The sequence below is a fragment of the Crocodylus siamensis genome, chromosome 4, assembly GCF_052110815.1.
Source record: "Crocodylus siamensis isolate JL-2025a chromosome 4, ASM5211081v1, whole genome shotgun sequence".
Lineage (NCBI taxonomy): Eukaryota > Metazoa > Chordata > Crocodylia > Crocodylidae > Crocodylus > Crocodylus siamensis.
This window is the reverse complement of record NC_143398.1, coordinates 158827599-158843317: the sequence shown is the minus strand read 5'-3', so window position 1 is coordinate 158843317 and position 15719 is coordinate 158827599. Positions and strand designations below refer to the sequence as shown.

Sequence of the window (15719 nt, the reverse complement as noted above, 5' to 3'; positions counted from 1 at the left end):
TAACACCAGCCACCGGAGAAGGGTTTTAGAGCTATCTGACATCAGCACCCCAGAAGCAGATGATCAGGGATCTGTGGGTGTCTTGCTTGGGATGCCATTGGAAATGATGAGCCCTGAGCTAAGGCCACTCCTTACATGCCCCTCCAGTCCAGCAGCTTTTTCTAGAACTGCCTGGGCTTTTTTCATCAGCATTTGCTAACTGGGCTCGGCTTAAAAAAGTGTGACTTATTACATGAGCAGAAGTGAGTGGGATTTAACTGTTTCAGTGCCTTGTACTTGCACGTGGGTGAATTGGGAGGCTGTCAGATGCACCTGTGCAGAAATGACAGCTGCCTGATCCCTTGCTATAGTACCCTGTCTACAACTGTCCCTCCCTGCTTCAGTAGAGGAAAATGCACAGCAGAGTTCAGCCATTGCAGTGTACAGTAGTAGCAGCAAAACATTCGACTGCAGGCAAGAGGACAAAGGTTATGGTAGCACCTGTTCTGGAACCTGGATGTGTGCTGGAGTCAGAAAGGCTGATAGGAACTGTTCTGTCCTCATATTTCTTCTCCATGGCTCGATGTTGGAAGCTTGCCTCTCTCAGAGAATTGGGATGATGGACAGACAGATGAAGGGATATGGGGAGTTTGTCTGGACTTCCCAGGTTTTGGCTCTGTAAAAATCCAGTCCAAGATCAGTAAGGCCTTCCCCCTGGATGATCTCTCACTGGTCTTGGCTCCTATCCTTCCCTCTCAGCTGTCAAACTTAGGTGTGTGGAGGTGCATGTGGAATGCAGAGTGGAAGAGAGCAGCAAAGTTTTCCTAAAGATTATCATGTTCAGGATGGAGATGTGGGATGCTGGGGTTTTCCAGCTGAGCTGGGGGACTGCCTTCAGCATTGTAGGGTTCTCCAACCCACGAGCGAATCAGGGGTAAGACTAACTGCCACAGCATATCATCAGAGTCACAACTGTGTTTATCAGCAGACCGGTGATGTCAGTTTCCTGCCAAGGGAGCTTATCTGATCAATTACAAACCAGTCCATAAGGCAGGATCAAATTCAGGTTCCTCTGCTAGGGCTAGTCATAGTATTATTTCTTCTAGGTGTTTGTTCATTGTCTGCAGGGAGGGACAGAGCACAGAGAGGAAAGGTAGTGAAAGGTGCCCTTCCCAGTCAGGAAGACTAGATCTTGCCTCCTGGCTAGTGATTTATCACAGGCATTTAATTTGCCACTGAACACTGGAGAGCAGATAGGGTAATGGTGTGAGGGAGGAAGGTGAGCAGGGGTAGTTTCTACAAGCCTCACCCTCAGCTTTTCCCACTGACACACTGTTGAAATTAAAGATATACCAAGTCCAGTGCCAGTACCTCCTATATGGTATGTGTTACCCATGCCTGCTCAGTGTGGCTTTCTGACCCCTCCAGTAGTGACAGGGCAACACAACAGTTTTAGTTGAAATAAAGGCATAGGTTCCCATTGCTACTCCAGGGTATGGTGCTCTATACGGCCTTCAGCTTCCTGAGGTAATATTAACAATAGGCCAGGCTTGTAGACAGCGTTTCCTCTAAGCCGCGTGGGGTATGCATGGCTGCACAGGCGCGCTCATGCTGTGCTACCAGGCACGCCTGCACAGCCACGCACACCATGCAGCTTAGAGGGAACGCTGTTTGTCGAGTCTGTATTCAGATGCTAACTCCACACATGTTCAGGGCTAGACTTTTGCCTCTACCCTTTATATGCAGGGGGGCTTGTTCTGTTAGGGTCCCAGATTCCTCCACCAAACTAGGATCATTTTTAGTTAGAGCATTGGTCTAGTTCATCCTCAGACTGTAAGGTCTTTGGGGCAGAAACTTTCGTTTTCTTACGTGAATATATGGCACCTAGCACAGCAGTTCCTTATCTGGGCTATGGCCTCAAGGCACTCTCTTTCTGCTGGGATCCCACTCAATCAGATGCTGGAAGGGAAATTTACCAGGCTGATGAATGTGTCCTTGGGGCATGCCTGAGTCTGGATCTTGGGATACCTGCAGCTAGGAGACTCAGGGATTCCTGGTACAACTACTTATTCCCTGGCAGGTTTCACCAGCCCTGTCAGATGCCTTGGAACAGTTAAGTAGTGGGGTCAGGAGCCCAAGGATTGGCCCAACAATCTTTTGCTTTCCTCCAACATCATCCAGCAGAGCTGCGAAGAGCATTAGCTCCCCTAACCCCAGTTGATTCCACCATCTTATGGGGCAATTTAGGCACAGAAAGGCAAAGCGACTTACTGACGTCATACAGGATGATACTGGCAAAGATAGGATTGGAACCCAGGAGTCCTTGGTGAAGGAAGTTGTTATTGACTGGCTCTGCCATGTAGAAATTAAACATTAGCCCATGGAGCCTGGGCTAATGGACAGTCACCTGCTAGCTTCTGAATGACCTCAGGAGATCTGCTTCGAAGGGCTGTGCTTTTAAGGCGGTGCAAACTAAAGATTTTGAGAGGTTGAGTCAGGCGGCAAAGGGCAAGGCATGTAATTTCTATTCCAGGCTCTGGAACAGGGACGGGCAAAGCCTGGCCTGTGGGCTGGATTGGGCCCATGGCAGACTCCATTGCCCAGCAGCCCCTGTCCTCGTCGCTATGGCCAGTTTCCCTGGAGAACCAGGAGCAGCAGCGCCGTGACAGTGCAGGGCCAGGGTTTTCATGGAGACTAGCTCCAGTAGCGCTGGCCAGGTGCATGGCGGGGCGGGGAGCTGCTCTGGGTCTGGGATCTTGCAGCTGTGATAGTGTGGTCTTGAGCTGGGGCAGAGCTGCGATGGGCAGGGGCATGCAGGTAGCAGGACCATTCTGTCACCACTGCAAGATCCCAACCCCAGAGCAGCTCCTTGCCCAGCCACGCGCCCTGCCAGCGCGGCTGGGGCAGGTCTGCATGGAAACCTTGGCCCTGCGCTGTCATGGCACTGCCACTACTGGGGTCTCCATGGGAATTGGCCATAGGGAAGGGGCTTCTGGGAAATGGAGTCCAGCTGCTGGCCTGATCCACCATTTTGTCCATGCCTGCTCTAGAATCTCTTCTGGAGCCTACTGTAGCTCAAACAATTGAATTCTCAATAAGCTACATTTCAAGTGCTATGATGTAGGACTGGATCCTTCCTGATCCTCCAGACATTCCCCGGGTGCAGCACCCATGAGGGTCCAGAGGCTGGATGTAGCTGTGTGGTGCACACTCTTTCCTTTTTCACCCTTGCACCTTGAGACTCTTCTAGAGAGGGGGAGGACTGGGTAAGAGGGTATTCAGAATCAGAAGATTTGCTCAGGCCTGTTGCTGCACAGGTGAGTATGTGTGCTGGGAGTCAGGCAGCACGCATACATCCCCTCTCTCTCCTTGTCCCACCTGCTCCAGGGTCAAAGCCAAAGGAAAGTGGAAGTGCCACCTGGGCTTCTTAGTACCTAGTTTTGTTTCTTGCCTCACTAGACACAATTCCCAGCTCAGTCCCAGTCAGCTCCACCCCAGACCCAGTACGGATCAGGCAGGCAGTGAAACAGAAAACACTGAAGCAAGCGTCAAGTTATGCAATACCCCTTTACCCTGGGGCCCTTGGAGACCTGGATAGCTTCCAGCCCCACACAGGTCAGCGTGCCCACCCTGCTGGCTGTGTGAATCAAGTCTGTTTAGTTTGGGGAAGCTGGGATTTCAGTAAACACAGTGTGGGAGTGCCAGATTGATGCCGCTTCAGGGTTTTTTTACCACCCTCCCTTAGCTGTGGGAAAGGGCTGTTAGCCGAGTGCAGCAAGCTCAGCTAGGCTTATAACCTCTGAGTCCAGTGAAGTAAAAAGGAAGAGCATGGCATGTAAATAGAAGGTTGGGTAACATGGTAGGAGCTGGGGAAGGGTACACTGGCGTCCAGAGGAAGAGATCAAAAACAGAGGAGTTCTCTGGGCCTGTGGGCAGGACTGATAAACTGCCTCCTGATCAGTTACATGCAGCAGAGCAAAAAGACTGGCACCCAGTGCAGGACTGACTATCCCCCCCAGCAGCATGGAGATCAGAGCTGCAGCCTGGCACTCGGAGCAAGCCAAGGAGGGGAAACTTCCAGAGGCATCAAGTGAAACAGAGCAGGTTGGCTTGGCCACCTCAGCTAGGCAAAGAGGAAAAACAATAAAAACAGACTGAGGGCACCACTGCTGGGGGGAGTGAGTGAGATCTATTTTTAACTAAGCCTTTTTGTCTGCCATGCCTAGGAGGCAGCTGATGGAAGGGATGCAGCAGGGTCTAGGTCTGTTCAGTTTTCTGGGTTTCATTACCAGCTCTAAGAAGGGAGGCAGGGGAAGTCTCTTGGGTTAGCGCAGGGGACTTAGATGCAAGTTTCAGGGGCCTTATTTCCAGCTCTGGTGGGGGAATGGGATGTAACAGTTTGAGCAATGCACCTGGAGGCAGGACTCCTGGGTTCTGTTCCTGGCTCTTGGAAAGGAGGGTGTGATCAACTGCTAAGACCTATTTTTCAAGTCTTAGAAGGAAACCAGGGATCTGTTGGTCTCTTTGCTTCAGCTGACTGGATGGCTTGGGAGAAGAGTCCCTGCTCTTCTCTATGGTGAAGTTTCTCCACCTGTGAAGCAGACACGATGGATTTATCTGCCCTCGCCTGCCCAAGGCAACATTAAATGTTACCTAGTGTTTGTGCCTCAGCCTGAAGTCCTCACATGTCAGGCCCCTATTAAGCCTCACTTGCTCCAAAACTGGACTTATAAAGTGCTGCATGCTGGACTGTGATATTGAGGGACTCTCTCTCTCTCTCTCTCTGTCTCTAATTAATCGACAGAAGCCCTTTGTTCCACTGATCACAATGCAGGGGGAACGGGGGCGGGGAGGGTGAGGAGAAAGGTCCTGACACTCAGAAGCCATCAATCCATTCGGCCTCCCGCTGCGACCTCTCCTCGCCATGAGCTTTTGTACAGGCCAAGGTGGGGGTTGAGAATGGGGTGGGGGTTGGACAAAAAACAAATTGCTCTTTTGCAGGGTCATCGCCAAACCCAATTGTTCTGCCCTGTTGTGGGGAGAAGTTATACAGGAAGCTCATAGGAAGCTGTTGAAAGCAGCCCGGAGATAAATGGATGTTACTTTAATCCGTGACATTTCCTGTAGAGACTGACACTTCCGAAATGTGTCCAGTGTCCAAAATGTGTGGGGAGCAAGTCACCGACCTGCAGGATATTAATGCCAGCCTTAATACATTTCTAGAAGGGGGGTGGTAGCAGGGGGCATGTGGCAGGAAATCATAAACTTTCCAGAGAGCTAGGGGCTGGGGGTGAGGAAGGGGTGGGGAGTTAAACTTGGCTTCAGTGAAGTTGGATTGGTCCTGAGCCTCAATAGCCATTTGTGTGGGTGTCTTTCCCCATCTAAGTATAGCAGCCAGCTACTAGCAGGGGGTATAACAGTCAGACTGTACTGCTTAGCTGTGCCATGCTCTCAGCCATCCCTCCTGAACCTTGTTGTCTGCTTTGAATGCAGCAAGGCCCCTTAATAAAGATAAATCCGGCCTGTCAGCTGTATTTCCATTCCCCTAATCAGTTGGCTAGTCCATCCTCCCTGCTTCAGACCAGCCCAGCATGAATCGACCTCAGAGTATTTCTTGAATCTCTGCTGTAAGCCCCACCTGACACGGCCAAAGTGCTGGTGAAAAAGCAACCTGCTCACACACACCTCATACATTATATTTTACTGTAACTTTTCCTTTGGCTTTCGGTGAGTATTTAAAGAGCATGTGCTTGATTTACAAACAGGCAGTGGGTGGGTGGGTAACCACTGGAACAGACAAAAAGAGATAAATGGATGCATAGATGGGAAGAAAGTCAGATCTGGCTGAAAGGTGCTTCCAGAAAAGGTTTAAGATTCACCAGAAGCTGTATTGAAAAGGTTTCTTTTTTTAAAAAACTATTAAGAACTGCTGTCAGGGTCCTGAATGTCCCTTGCAACAAAGGATGGCATCACTGCTATATAATACCATCCAGGTCTTTATTGTGTGCATTACAGTAGTGTCTGGAAGGCTCATTGGTGAGGCCCTGTGAGTGCATGTGTCAAGAGACTGTTCAAGATTATTGCCCTGTTCTTACAGCCAGGGAATTGAGACGCAGAGGGATTTCAAGACCAGGTTTTCCAATAACTCAGCTTGTTGAGGGTTTAAACCCTTCAAAAATCTGACCCCATTGTTGTGTTCTAAGTAGGAGTTAAGCTGTGCCAGAAAATCTGCCCTCCCACCCCAACACACACATTCCCTGTGACTTGCTCAGTGTCCCTGGGTAGCTTGCAGTACAGTCTGTAACAGAACCTAATCTCCGATGTTTCTGTTCAGCACCTTTGCTAAAAGGCCAGACTACACTGGACAGAGGTAGAGAACTTCCTAACTACCAGGGAAGTCCACATTTCAGCTCTGTGCCTTGTCGAGAAGTGCCCCCAAACTATGGCTCAGCATGGTGACTGCCTAGGAGTTGGTTTAGGGCACAGCACTGTTTCTCCAACCTTCACAAGGGTGAGACACACATTCAGATAGACTAGTGGTTCTCAGCCTTTTTGGATTCAAGGCACCCCTTGTTAGACTCAAGACACCCTTGGAAAGTGCCAGCTCTTAGCTTTCACTTCCTCCTTGACTACAGAAAAATAATGAAGCAGCTCTTCGGTTGCAAAGAACTCAGAAAACCCCAAGTGGGTCAGAATGGTTTTGACACTATGGATTCCTACGGGAAATTTTTGGATTTATCCTATGAATCATATTAGTGTTTGCACACCTACCGGTGCTAATATTGCCTGGCACTCTTAAAAGACTTGCATAGACCCTTTTGAGAATCATGGAGACGGATTCAATGCTGACCCATCTCTCCAATTGAAGCCCATTGCCTCTGTCCTCTCCAAGTTCCTACCACCTTGGCTTCCCACCCATCTCACTGGCTCCTTCTTTCTTACTCCCATCTTAGTTTGCACAGGGACTGATATGAAGCTACTGCATCCCTCCAGCCCAGAAAACCACTATGCCACCCTCAGTCGCCTCTATCAGGACTGCCAGGTGGTGCAAGGCAACCTGGAGATTACCTACTTGGGAGCAGATGCTGACATGTCTTTCCTCAAGGTGAGTGACTCACCACAGAAGCTCTGTGCTTTCCTTTCCTGGTTCCTGCAGTGGATGACAGATAGCAGGGGGTAACACTGCAGCAACCTGCATATGGGTCATTGCAAGGGATTGAGCCCAGGTCCATCATTCCTGAAAGCATCCTTTGCCACTGCTGGAGCTAAGGAATAGCTCCCATGGTAAGATGTTAGAAAAGGGATGGAACAAAAAAACATGCCTGTTTGCCTGAGAGGACCTTATGAGTCTCCTAATAAATGTACCCCAGCCAATGGGAGCTGCTTCAGGAAATCCATTAGAGGACCCTTCACCTGTAGTCCTGAATTTCAGTCCCACCACAGGTGAGTCCCTACCCGCTGTCTATTTGTGTTTCCTGCTGGGAACATCTACTGGGTGTCTAAGGGTCAAAACATCATGTATCCCTGGGGGCTGGTGAGGCTGCTAGGCTCCCTCTCAGCAATTTCTTTCTGTGACAAAAGGATAAAGCACTTCCAGTGGGATGGATAGTCTCCATTAGTTTGTCGGTGAGGTGGGGGGATACAGAGAAATGGAGGGAGCAATGTTAATATTCTGGGATTATTGGTTTTGGAAGAATCTTTCCAAATCAGCTCAGGAATAGTGGGTGGAAGGCTCATCTGTTCTGGGAGAGGATAGATGTCCAGGCAGTCCCCACAATAAGGGAACCAGTCCCCACAGATGTCCAGCTAGTCCTCTTCACCATTCATACATCACTTGGAATTCAGACAATGCTGTGTTCCCATCTTGGCTTTGACCAGCATGGACCTGATAGAGACTGGAGATCTCCTGGCCCTCCTAAGGGTCACCCGCATCCAGCAGCAGAGCTGTTTGTAATACTGGTGGTTCCAAAAGTCAAGGCTCTTGCTTTTGGAGCCAGAGGTCATGGGTTCTGTGCCCACTGACAGCTCATCTAGGGGGTCATCACTTTGGCGTCTGGTCTGATCCAGGTCCCTGGCCTCATCCTCTATGCCCCTGTAGGACATTACAGAGGTCCAAGGCTACGTGCTGATTGCGCAGAACCAAGTGAGCCACCTGCATTTGCAGAACCTGCGGATCATCCGGGGCACTCAGCTCTATGAAGACAAATACGCACTGGCCGTCCTTTTCAACACCAGTCCCAATGAGACAGCAGGACTGATGGAGCTGGGCATGAGACATCTGACCGGTAGGGAGACTGGTTCCGGAGCCCTTTGGGGTGTGAGTGGCAGTGGCCTGGTCTCTTCAGTAAAACACCCAGAATTATGGTGGTTGGAACATCCTGTTGTATCAGACTGGTGGTTGCCCATCCAGGGCAGTGTCCCCTGTAGCTGGGATCAAAGGTCCTTCAGCTTGATACCCTTTCCATGCCTGGTCAGACCAGCGGTCTACCAAGACCAACATTTCCACCTCTCTATTACTTTTGATCAGACCAGTGATCTGACAGTCTGCTATTCCCTGACCCAGTGACCTGAATCTGTGCGATGGCCAGTGTTCTGGCCATACCTGATCTGACTAGTAACTCATCTAGTGCAATATGCCCCATTCATGAGAACAGTGATCCCTCTCACCTCATATCCCTGCCTTCCTGCTGTGACAGAGCTGAGCTGTGGCGCATTTGCTCTAGTTTTTCCCCCTGTGATAGATCAGAACAATGGTCCATGATGGTCAGCATCTACCATGCTTTGCCAGGTTACAGCAATAGTCTATGTAGGTAGGTGTTGCCAATAGTGCTCCGTTGGCAACACCAACTGCCATGTGGACATGTGGCTAGTACCCTTGTTTCCTTACCACCAGATCCAACCACTGTGCTCAACAAATCATGAATCCCTGTCCCTGAGCAGCCAATGCCAGCTGCTTCAGTGCCCAATGGTGCAATACCCTGGCACTGTGGCTATGTGGTAGCAGATTCCTTCCCAACCATTCCACAGTGGGTGAGTCTTGAGCATGAAAACCAACAGTCCCTGCAGGTCTGATCCTAACTCAGGCATAGCTGAGTCATGCAGCTCTTCCAAAGTCCACTGCCTTTTTGATCTTTATTGATGCCTCTACCTTGCCTATATCATTGCATCCCTTTCAGCTGAGAGCACGATCCTCCAGGTACATCACATAGATAAGGATTACTGTGCTGGGGGCAGCTCAGTGTCCCTTCTGGGCCAGTGTCTCACAGCCTGGATGGATGGGCAGGCTGAAGAACAGGTTGCAGTCATGCCCAAGACTCTTTCACAGTTAAATCCATCCTTACAGAGATCCTGAAGGGAGGGGTGATCATTCAGGGGAACCCTCAGCTGTGCTTTCAGGAGACCATCCTGTGGAATGACATCTTCCATAAGTCAAACGACTTCCACCAGAACCAGATAATCGACAGCCAGCGGAACAGGACATGTGAGTGCCCTTCTTGGTTCCCCCCCAGCTGGAGGGGTCAGGTTGTCCACTGTGCTGTGGGAAGCCACAGCATGTCCAGCAGGTCCAGCCTGGCCCATCTAGTGCCATCAGAAAAGCAGTGCTGGTACATGGGGATGTGGGTCAGGCTTCGGATGTGGGAAGGGAGCACAGGCATGTTTTGTGCATGGGACCTGTCCTAGGCAGCAAATTCTTGCAATGTCTTCCACATGCTTCAGGGCAAAGCCTGGGGCAGGGCTTGCTGTAAAACATGAAGCCTCAGCGTGATCCAGACACCAGCATAGCCTCAGCTTGGACCATCCCAGGAGACTAGCTCTAACACGTGAACAAGTCCAGGCTGCTGCTGTGGACACTCCAACTAGGAGCTGAATCCACAGCCGGTGGCATCCAGAGGATTGGAGTGCTGGAGTGGTTCCTTGAGTGCTGTGGTTATGTGGTGCGCCTCACTCCCTAGAGCCACTATGCCCATTGTCACCTGCAGCCACTCACATCCCATGCTCCCTCAGACCTGTCCCAGAAGCCTTTTTACCAGCTTAGACTGTGCCCAGAATGCCTGAAGAGGGTGCAGACAGTGCCCCAAGATACTGCCCATTAACAGAGGACTGGAGATGGGGAACAGTGCTGGGCTTACCGTCCCAGGGGCCTGCTGGTCAGCTTCTGAGTCAAGAAGCCACAGCTGGGTGGGAAGCAGATTTTTCACAAATGAGGCCCTAGACCCCTCCCTGGTGGGGAGTTTGTGCAGGGGCCTGGCAAGACCGAGGAGGTGAGGAGTTCATGCCAAAGGGACTGGGGCACGTTTCCCCGTTTCCCCCCTCACCCAACCCAAAGGTTTGGGGATGTCCTCACAGCTCCTGGCTTCTCTCTGTGTATGCCCAGGTGCTGACTGCCAGAGCTTCTGCCCTGGAGAGCACTGCTGGGGAGCCAGCAAGAAAGACTGCCAGACATGTGAGTACTGGACACAGGGGCTGTGCTGGATTCCCTTTCTCTATGGCACAGCTCACCCACGTCCCAGTCCAGCCAGCCAGCCAGGCCTGCTCAGAGCTGGACAAGCATGTAGGGTGAACTAGTCCCCACAGCAATTAGGGTAAGGACTTACAAGGCTGGACTGGGCGCTGATGGGAGAGGAGAGTCAAAAATTGGAGGGTGGAGGCACTGGGCAGGGAAGAGGTCAGGATGGATCCATGTAAAGGAAGGGGAAGTTGGGACAGAGAACTTGCCCTGTTGGGTCAGGGAGCCCCAAGCTCTGTGGGTACAGTCATTATGCACCTGGCTTCCGTCCTCCAATGACACCCAGCAGGACTTAGCAGGTGCCTCTGAGCTGAGCAGATATTCATGGTGGCCCCTCTCTCTCTGTCACAGTGACCAACACTATTTGCCATGGGTGCCCCAGGTGCAAGGGCAACAAGCCAACAGACTGCTGTCATGAGCAGTGTGCAGCAGGCTGCACCGGGCCCAGGCACTCGGACTGCCTGGTGAGTGCCTGCCCACCTATGGGTCTTCACGGTGGGTTAACATGGAGGGACAGAGAACAGGCAGGGTAGGGGGATAGTAGCTCAGATGGGTTAGAGGGCAGGAGGAATGGGTAGAGGCTGGGGAGATGGGTAGTACACGGGGGTGGAGGATGTGATCACCCAGTAGGGTAGGGCAGTAGGGCCAGGGGATTCACATGGTGGAGTTAGGGTGAGGAGATGTTAGTATGGGGGATGTTAATCTAGTGGGATTAGAGGGATTGGGGAGTGGGTTTTCACATGGAGAGAGCTAGCAGGGTGGGGGACAGGACATTCATGTACAGGGGCTTAAGGTAACAGTGGGAATGGTTGGTAGGACAGGGCAGGAGGGAAGGCAGGGTGAGACTGGATGCAAGAGATGGGGCTGGGAAATTGGTTACCCCAGTGACTGAGGTCATAGATTGGCTCACTCTCCCCCAGGCCTGCTTGAACTTCAATGGGAGTGGCACCTGCCAGCTTCATTGTCCCCCGCTTGTCATCTACAACTCAGACACCTTTGAATCAGTGAATAACCCAGATGCGCGTTACACCTTTGGAGCCAGCTGTGTCAAAAAGTGTCCCTGTAAGTGTCACTCCCCACCCCTGGGCGGTCCCACTGGGGGTGGATGTAGGTGGGCTGAGGGGTGGGCTGAGGGAGGCAGCTGCAAATGCTGGGGCTGTGGCCACACACTCCTGTGTGATGGATACCCATGAATGGGGTGGGGACGGGGGGTCAGTTTGCAAAGTTCCCCTTGCTGGCAGGCTGAAGTCCCAGCTGGGAGGTCACCACAGTCTGAGAGGCTTGCTTGGGGCTTCTGCAAATAGGATGCAATCCCCTTTGTGGATTATGAATCCACAGAGCTCTAGGGAACATGCATGCCCTCTGCTTCAGCACTAACCAAACTCCTTATGCTGGGATTAAGCACGTAAAGATTAATAGCCAGGGAGCTGCATGATGCTTTGCTATGAGGAGCTGCTGTGGGGGATCATTCCTCTCCCCATCTCCCAGAGACACCCGCACTGAGGATCAGGTGCCTGGATCCAAGCGTCTGAGAGATTTGTACCCAGCTCAGAGTTTAGGGGCCTGGATTGAAACCCTGGCTTGGAACTAGCCAGGTTTGTGTGAGATACCAGGCTCATGCATTTATTGACAGTCTTTACCAGAGTCCCAATCATGAATGGCTTCCATCCTACAGCCCCACTATAGCAAGCTGAGGCCTGGAGAGGCAAAGTGACTGGCCCACAGTTACACACAGGGGGTCTGTGGCAGAGCTGGGACTCCAATCTAAGGGATGCAGTCCTGCACCCCAGACTAGAAGTCCTGACAGATGGTCCCTCTTCCTCTCCTGCAGATAACTACCTTGCAACTGAAGTTGGATCCTGCACGCTGGTGTGTCCCCAGAACAGCCATGAGGTGACCGTGGACAATGTGCAGAAGTGTGAGAAGTGCAGCAAGCCCTGCCCAGAAGGTAGAGCCAAGAGCCTGGAGCCCCCTCCTCACCTCTACCCAGAGAGAGAGTGGGGAAGGCAGGTCCAGCAAACAAGTTCCCTTTGGGAAGAAGGAGGAAGCATGTGGAGGCACATGAAGTCCCTGGGGAGTTGATAATAGGGAGCAGTAGGAGGGGCTGGGAGGTGCCTCCATCCTGACAAGAGGGGTAGGGAGGGCATGGGGAGTGTGAGGGTTAGAGGGGGTCAAGTTGAGCAGTTCCATCCTGGGGTCTAACCAGTCTGGATGAGGGAGAAGTGTTAGTCTCCCTCAGCCACCTGCCCTTTCTCTCTCCTAGCCTGCTATGGGCTGGGTGTGGACTTCCTGAAGGGTGTCCGGGCAGTCAACTCCTCCAACATCCACCACTTCACCGGTTGCACCAAGATCTTTGGGAGCCTGGCCTTCCTGCCTGAGACCTTCGCAGGGTGAGTAGCAGCTTCAGAAGTCTCCATCTCTGCTGCCCAGGCCTTGCAAACTTGGCATGGCTCCAGCCTGGGGAGCTAAGGCCCTACATAGTATTGGACTCTGGTTGGCAGCAGCGGGGCGGGGGGAAGGACTTGTGCTCATGGCATGTCAGGGCACCAGGAGCTGCCCAGCTCCAAGGTCTGCTGTCTGGCAAAGGAGCAGATCCCCTGCTCCAAAAGCACATGCCTCCATTCAGTGCAGGACCCATGACACACAGCTGAGTGACTTTGATTCTGTCCAGTAGGGGGCAAACCACTGCCACTTTATTACGCACATTTTTGTCTTGAGTCGAACCTCCCTGATGATGCAGCCTGGCTGGCCTGAGCTCAGTGTTTAAAGGGGTGCAAAGCAAGCATGACCCTGGGCTTCATCACTTCACATCCAAGCATCTGTTCACTCCTCAAAAATTTCCTGCTGGACCTAGCTGAAAGCATGGTGCAATAGGCCTTGTGGAGGAGGGGGCAGGGTCTCGGGTGATTCCCCCATTGCATGATGCTTGGGTCTACCTCTGTGGGCTCCCCCCAGAACTCTGCTCCTTCTCTAACAGGGATCCCAGCACCAAGACGGCACCCCTGGATCCAGAGCAGCTGAAGATCTTTGAGAACCTGGAGGAGCTGACAGGTGGGGGGTGGAGTCCTTCATATCCTGGCCTCTGTATGCTCACATGCATGTGCACACACCCATACACACTCATATACTTGGTCCCAGTGCCCTGCTTATTTCCACCAAACCAAAAGCCAAAGCTGCATTTTCTGACATGTAGATGCGTTCCATTCTCTTGCAAAGCTGCTGGGATGGGATTGAATGATGCAGCTGCCCAAGGAGCTCATTGCCAGGCTCAAGCCTCTCTTTGAGGCTGAGGCTGAGGCTGAGGCTTTTGCTAAAGATCATGTGACACCAGGTTAGAAATCCTAGAGCTGCTGCAGTGTGTGCATGCAGGTGGAGTGCCCACTGGGAGCAGCCTGGGGCAGGGTGCCCTTTGTCTGGACTTCACTGAAAGGTTTTGCCAGCATAGCGAAGATCACATGCCTGAGCAACACGGTTCTGCAGATAACTTCCCCCTACCCTGTTTTGGATACAGCTATGCCAGTCAGAGGGCTTTTGCCCCAAGCAGGGGTTGGCAACATTTTCAGGCAGACAGCCAAAATCACCCACAACCTTGACCTGTAAGATGTTGGCATGCCAGGGGTGGACGGCAGGGAGCCGTGAAGGGCCCGATCCTTGTTGTAGCAGCGCAGCCCTGGCCTCTTCCCCAAGGTATAAGTGCCAAGGAAAATGCCTTTGCCATGCTCTGGCATGTGTGCTGGTGGTTCCCTACCTCTGCCCCAAAGCTGCTGTGGACTGGGGAGATGGAAACCAGAAAAAAACTCTTCTCTTGCAATATGTAGCATCTCCTCTAAGAGGCTGTATACAGCTGTAGTCTTAGCCAGGCATTGAGTCATGTGGGTGATGGAAGTTGGTGGTAAGCCAGTGGGTAGAATAGATCCATTGCTGGCTTGTTGTAGCCTGTTGTTCAGATGGATCAGGACATGACCCTGTGTGTGTTTCATAGGCTTCCTATACATCGAGTCCTGGCCAGAGAGCCTGTCAGACCTGAGTGTCTTCCAGAACCTGCGGGTCATCCGTGGACGGGTACTCCACAAGTGAGTTGGCCCTTGTGGTGGAAAGAGACATGCCCTCCACTGGGTCCATGTCCCCTGGGAATACCTGAGGCATACAGCCTGATAAAGGAGTGAAGGGAGAGGCCCAAAGGTCTTGCTCACTCAAGGAGCAGCAGAACAAATCAGCTGTTCCTCTCTGGGGGCACCTCCTGAGCAATGGGCATGGGGCCCTTTGTCTCTAAACTTCTGCTTGGTTGGAAGTCACCCACATATGGAATGAGTTTGCTCAATCTCAGCCTAGAGCCCCACCCCTCCCTCTAACCACCAGCACAGTTTATGGCATGGAAGAGCCAGGTGGGATGATGAATCCATTCAAGATCTGTCCCCACTCCCTATGTGGGGTCAGCTGGGCCCCCGCTTGCTGAAACCCTCCAGTAACGCTGTCCTGCTCACCATATGCTGTGGCCATCTCTCTGCAGTGGTGCCTACTCCCTGATGCTGCAGAACCTCTCCATTGTCTCACTGGGCCTGCGCTCCTTGCAGGAGATCAGCGGCGGGATGGTGCTGGTTCACCAGAACCCCAACCTCTGCTTCCTCCAGAAGGTGCCTTGGAAGGCCATCTTCAGGAACCCACGCCAGGCCCTTTTCCAGACCCACAACAAGCCCACAGATCAGTGTGGTAAGAAGGCAGGGGTTACAGGATGGTTGGTCCTCTGCTTCCTCTGGAACCCAGTTCCAATGCCCAATTCAGCTGGGCTTTGGGTGGCCCTGGCAAGCTAGATTGGCATCAGCGGCTGGGGCATTGGAGGATGGGCTTAGCAAGGAGCAGTACACAGTGCCAATTTTATCCCCAAGCTCACCCTCAGGGCCTCTTAGTACCCTGATGCCAACTGTCTTGTCAGCTGCCTCCCTGCCCCCAGGTGCCAGTGGGTGCTGCCCTGACTGACATATCCCTCCAGCCCCAGGGCCCATGGGCACTCTTTGCATTGACTGATGTCTCTACCTATTCCATCAAGTGCTCCCCATTGACTTCCACGTGTACCCAGTGGGTACTACCTGGTGCATGTCCCATACTCCTCATTGATGCCACCATCTGTGATCTCAGCTGTGTCTCCCTGGTAACCACTGATCCTTCATCCTCCTCTTCTGTCATGGGCATTTTCTGCTGCTGTTCTGTGTCTGGGGGAGTCCCTGATCCTGCC

General features: G+C 52.2%; 1 protein-coding gene across 3 annotated transcripts in view; it reads left to right on the top strand.

Annotated features, from left to right (window-relative positions):
• The window catches only part of ERBB2 (erb-b2 receptor tyrosine kinase 2), a 47597-nt gene that overhangs the window by 18492 nt on the left and 13386 nt on the right, over positions 1–15719 (top strand). For all 3 annotated transcript variants that reach the window (XM_090044511.1, XM_090044509.1, XM_090044510.1), the window contains 11 exons: positions 6933–7084; positions 8078–8264; positions 9323–9460; positions 10355–10423; positions 10838–10950; positions 11407–11548; positions 12318–12434; positions 12750–12876; positions 13464–13537; positions 14469–14559; positions 14997–15196. In XM_090044511.1, coding sequence (XP_089900637.1) covers positions 6933–7084; positions 8078–8264; positions 9323–9460; positions 10355–10423; positions 10838–10950; positions 11407–11548; positions 12318–12434; positions 12750–12876; positions 13464–13537; positions 14469–14559; positions 14997–15196 — 1410 coding nt within the window. The remainder of the gene's footprint in view (positions 1–6932; positions 7085–8077; positions 8265–9322; positions 9461–10354; positions 10424–10837; positions 10951–11406; positions 11549–12317; positions 12435–12749; positions 12877–13463; positions 13538–14468; positions 14560–14996; positions 15197–15719) is intronic.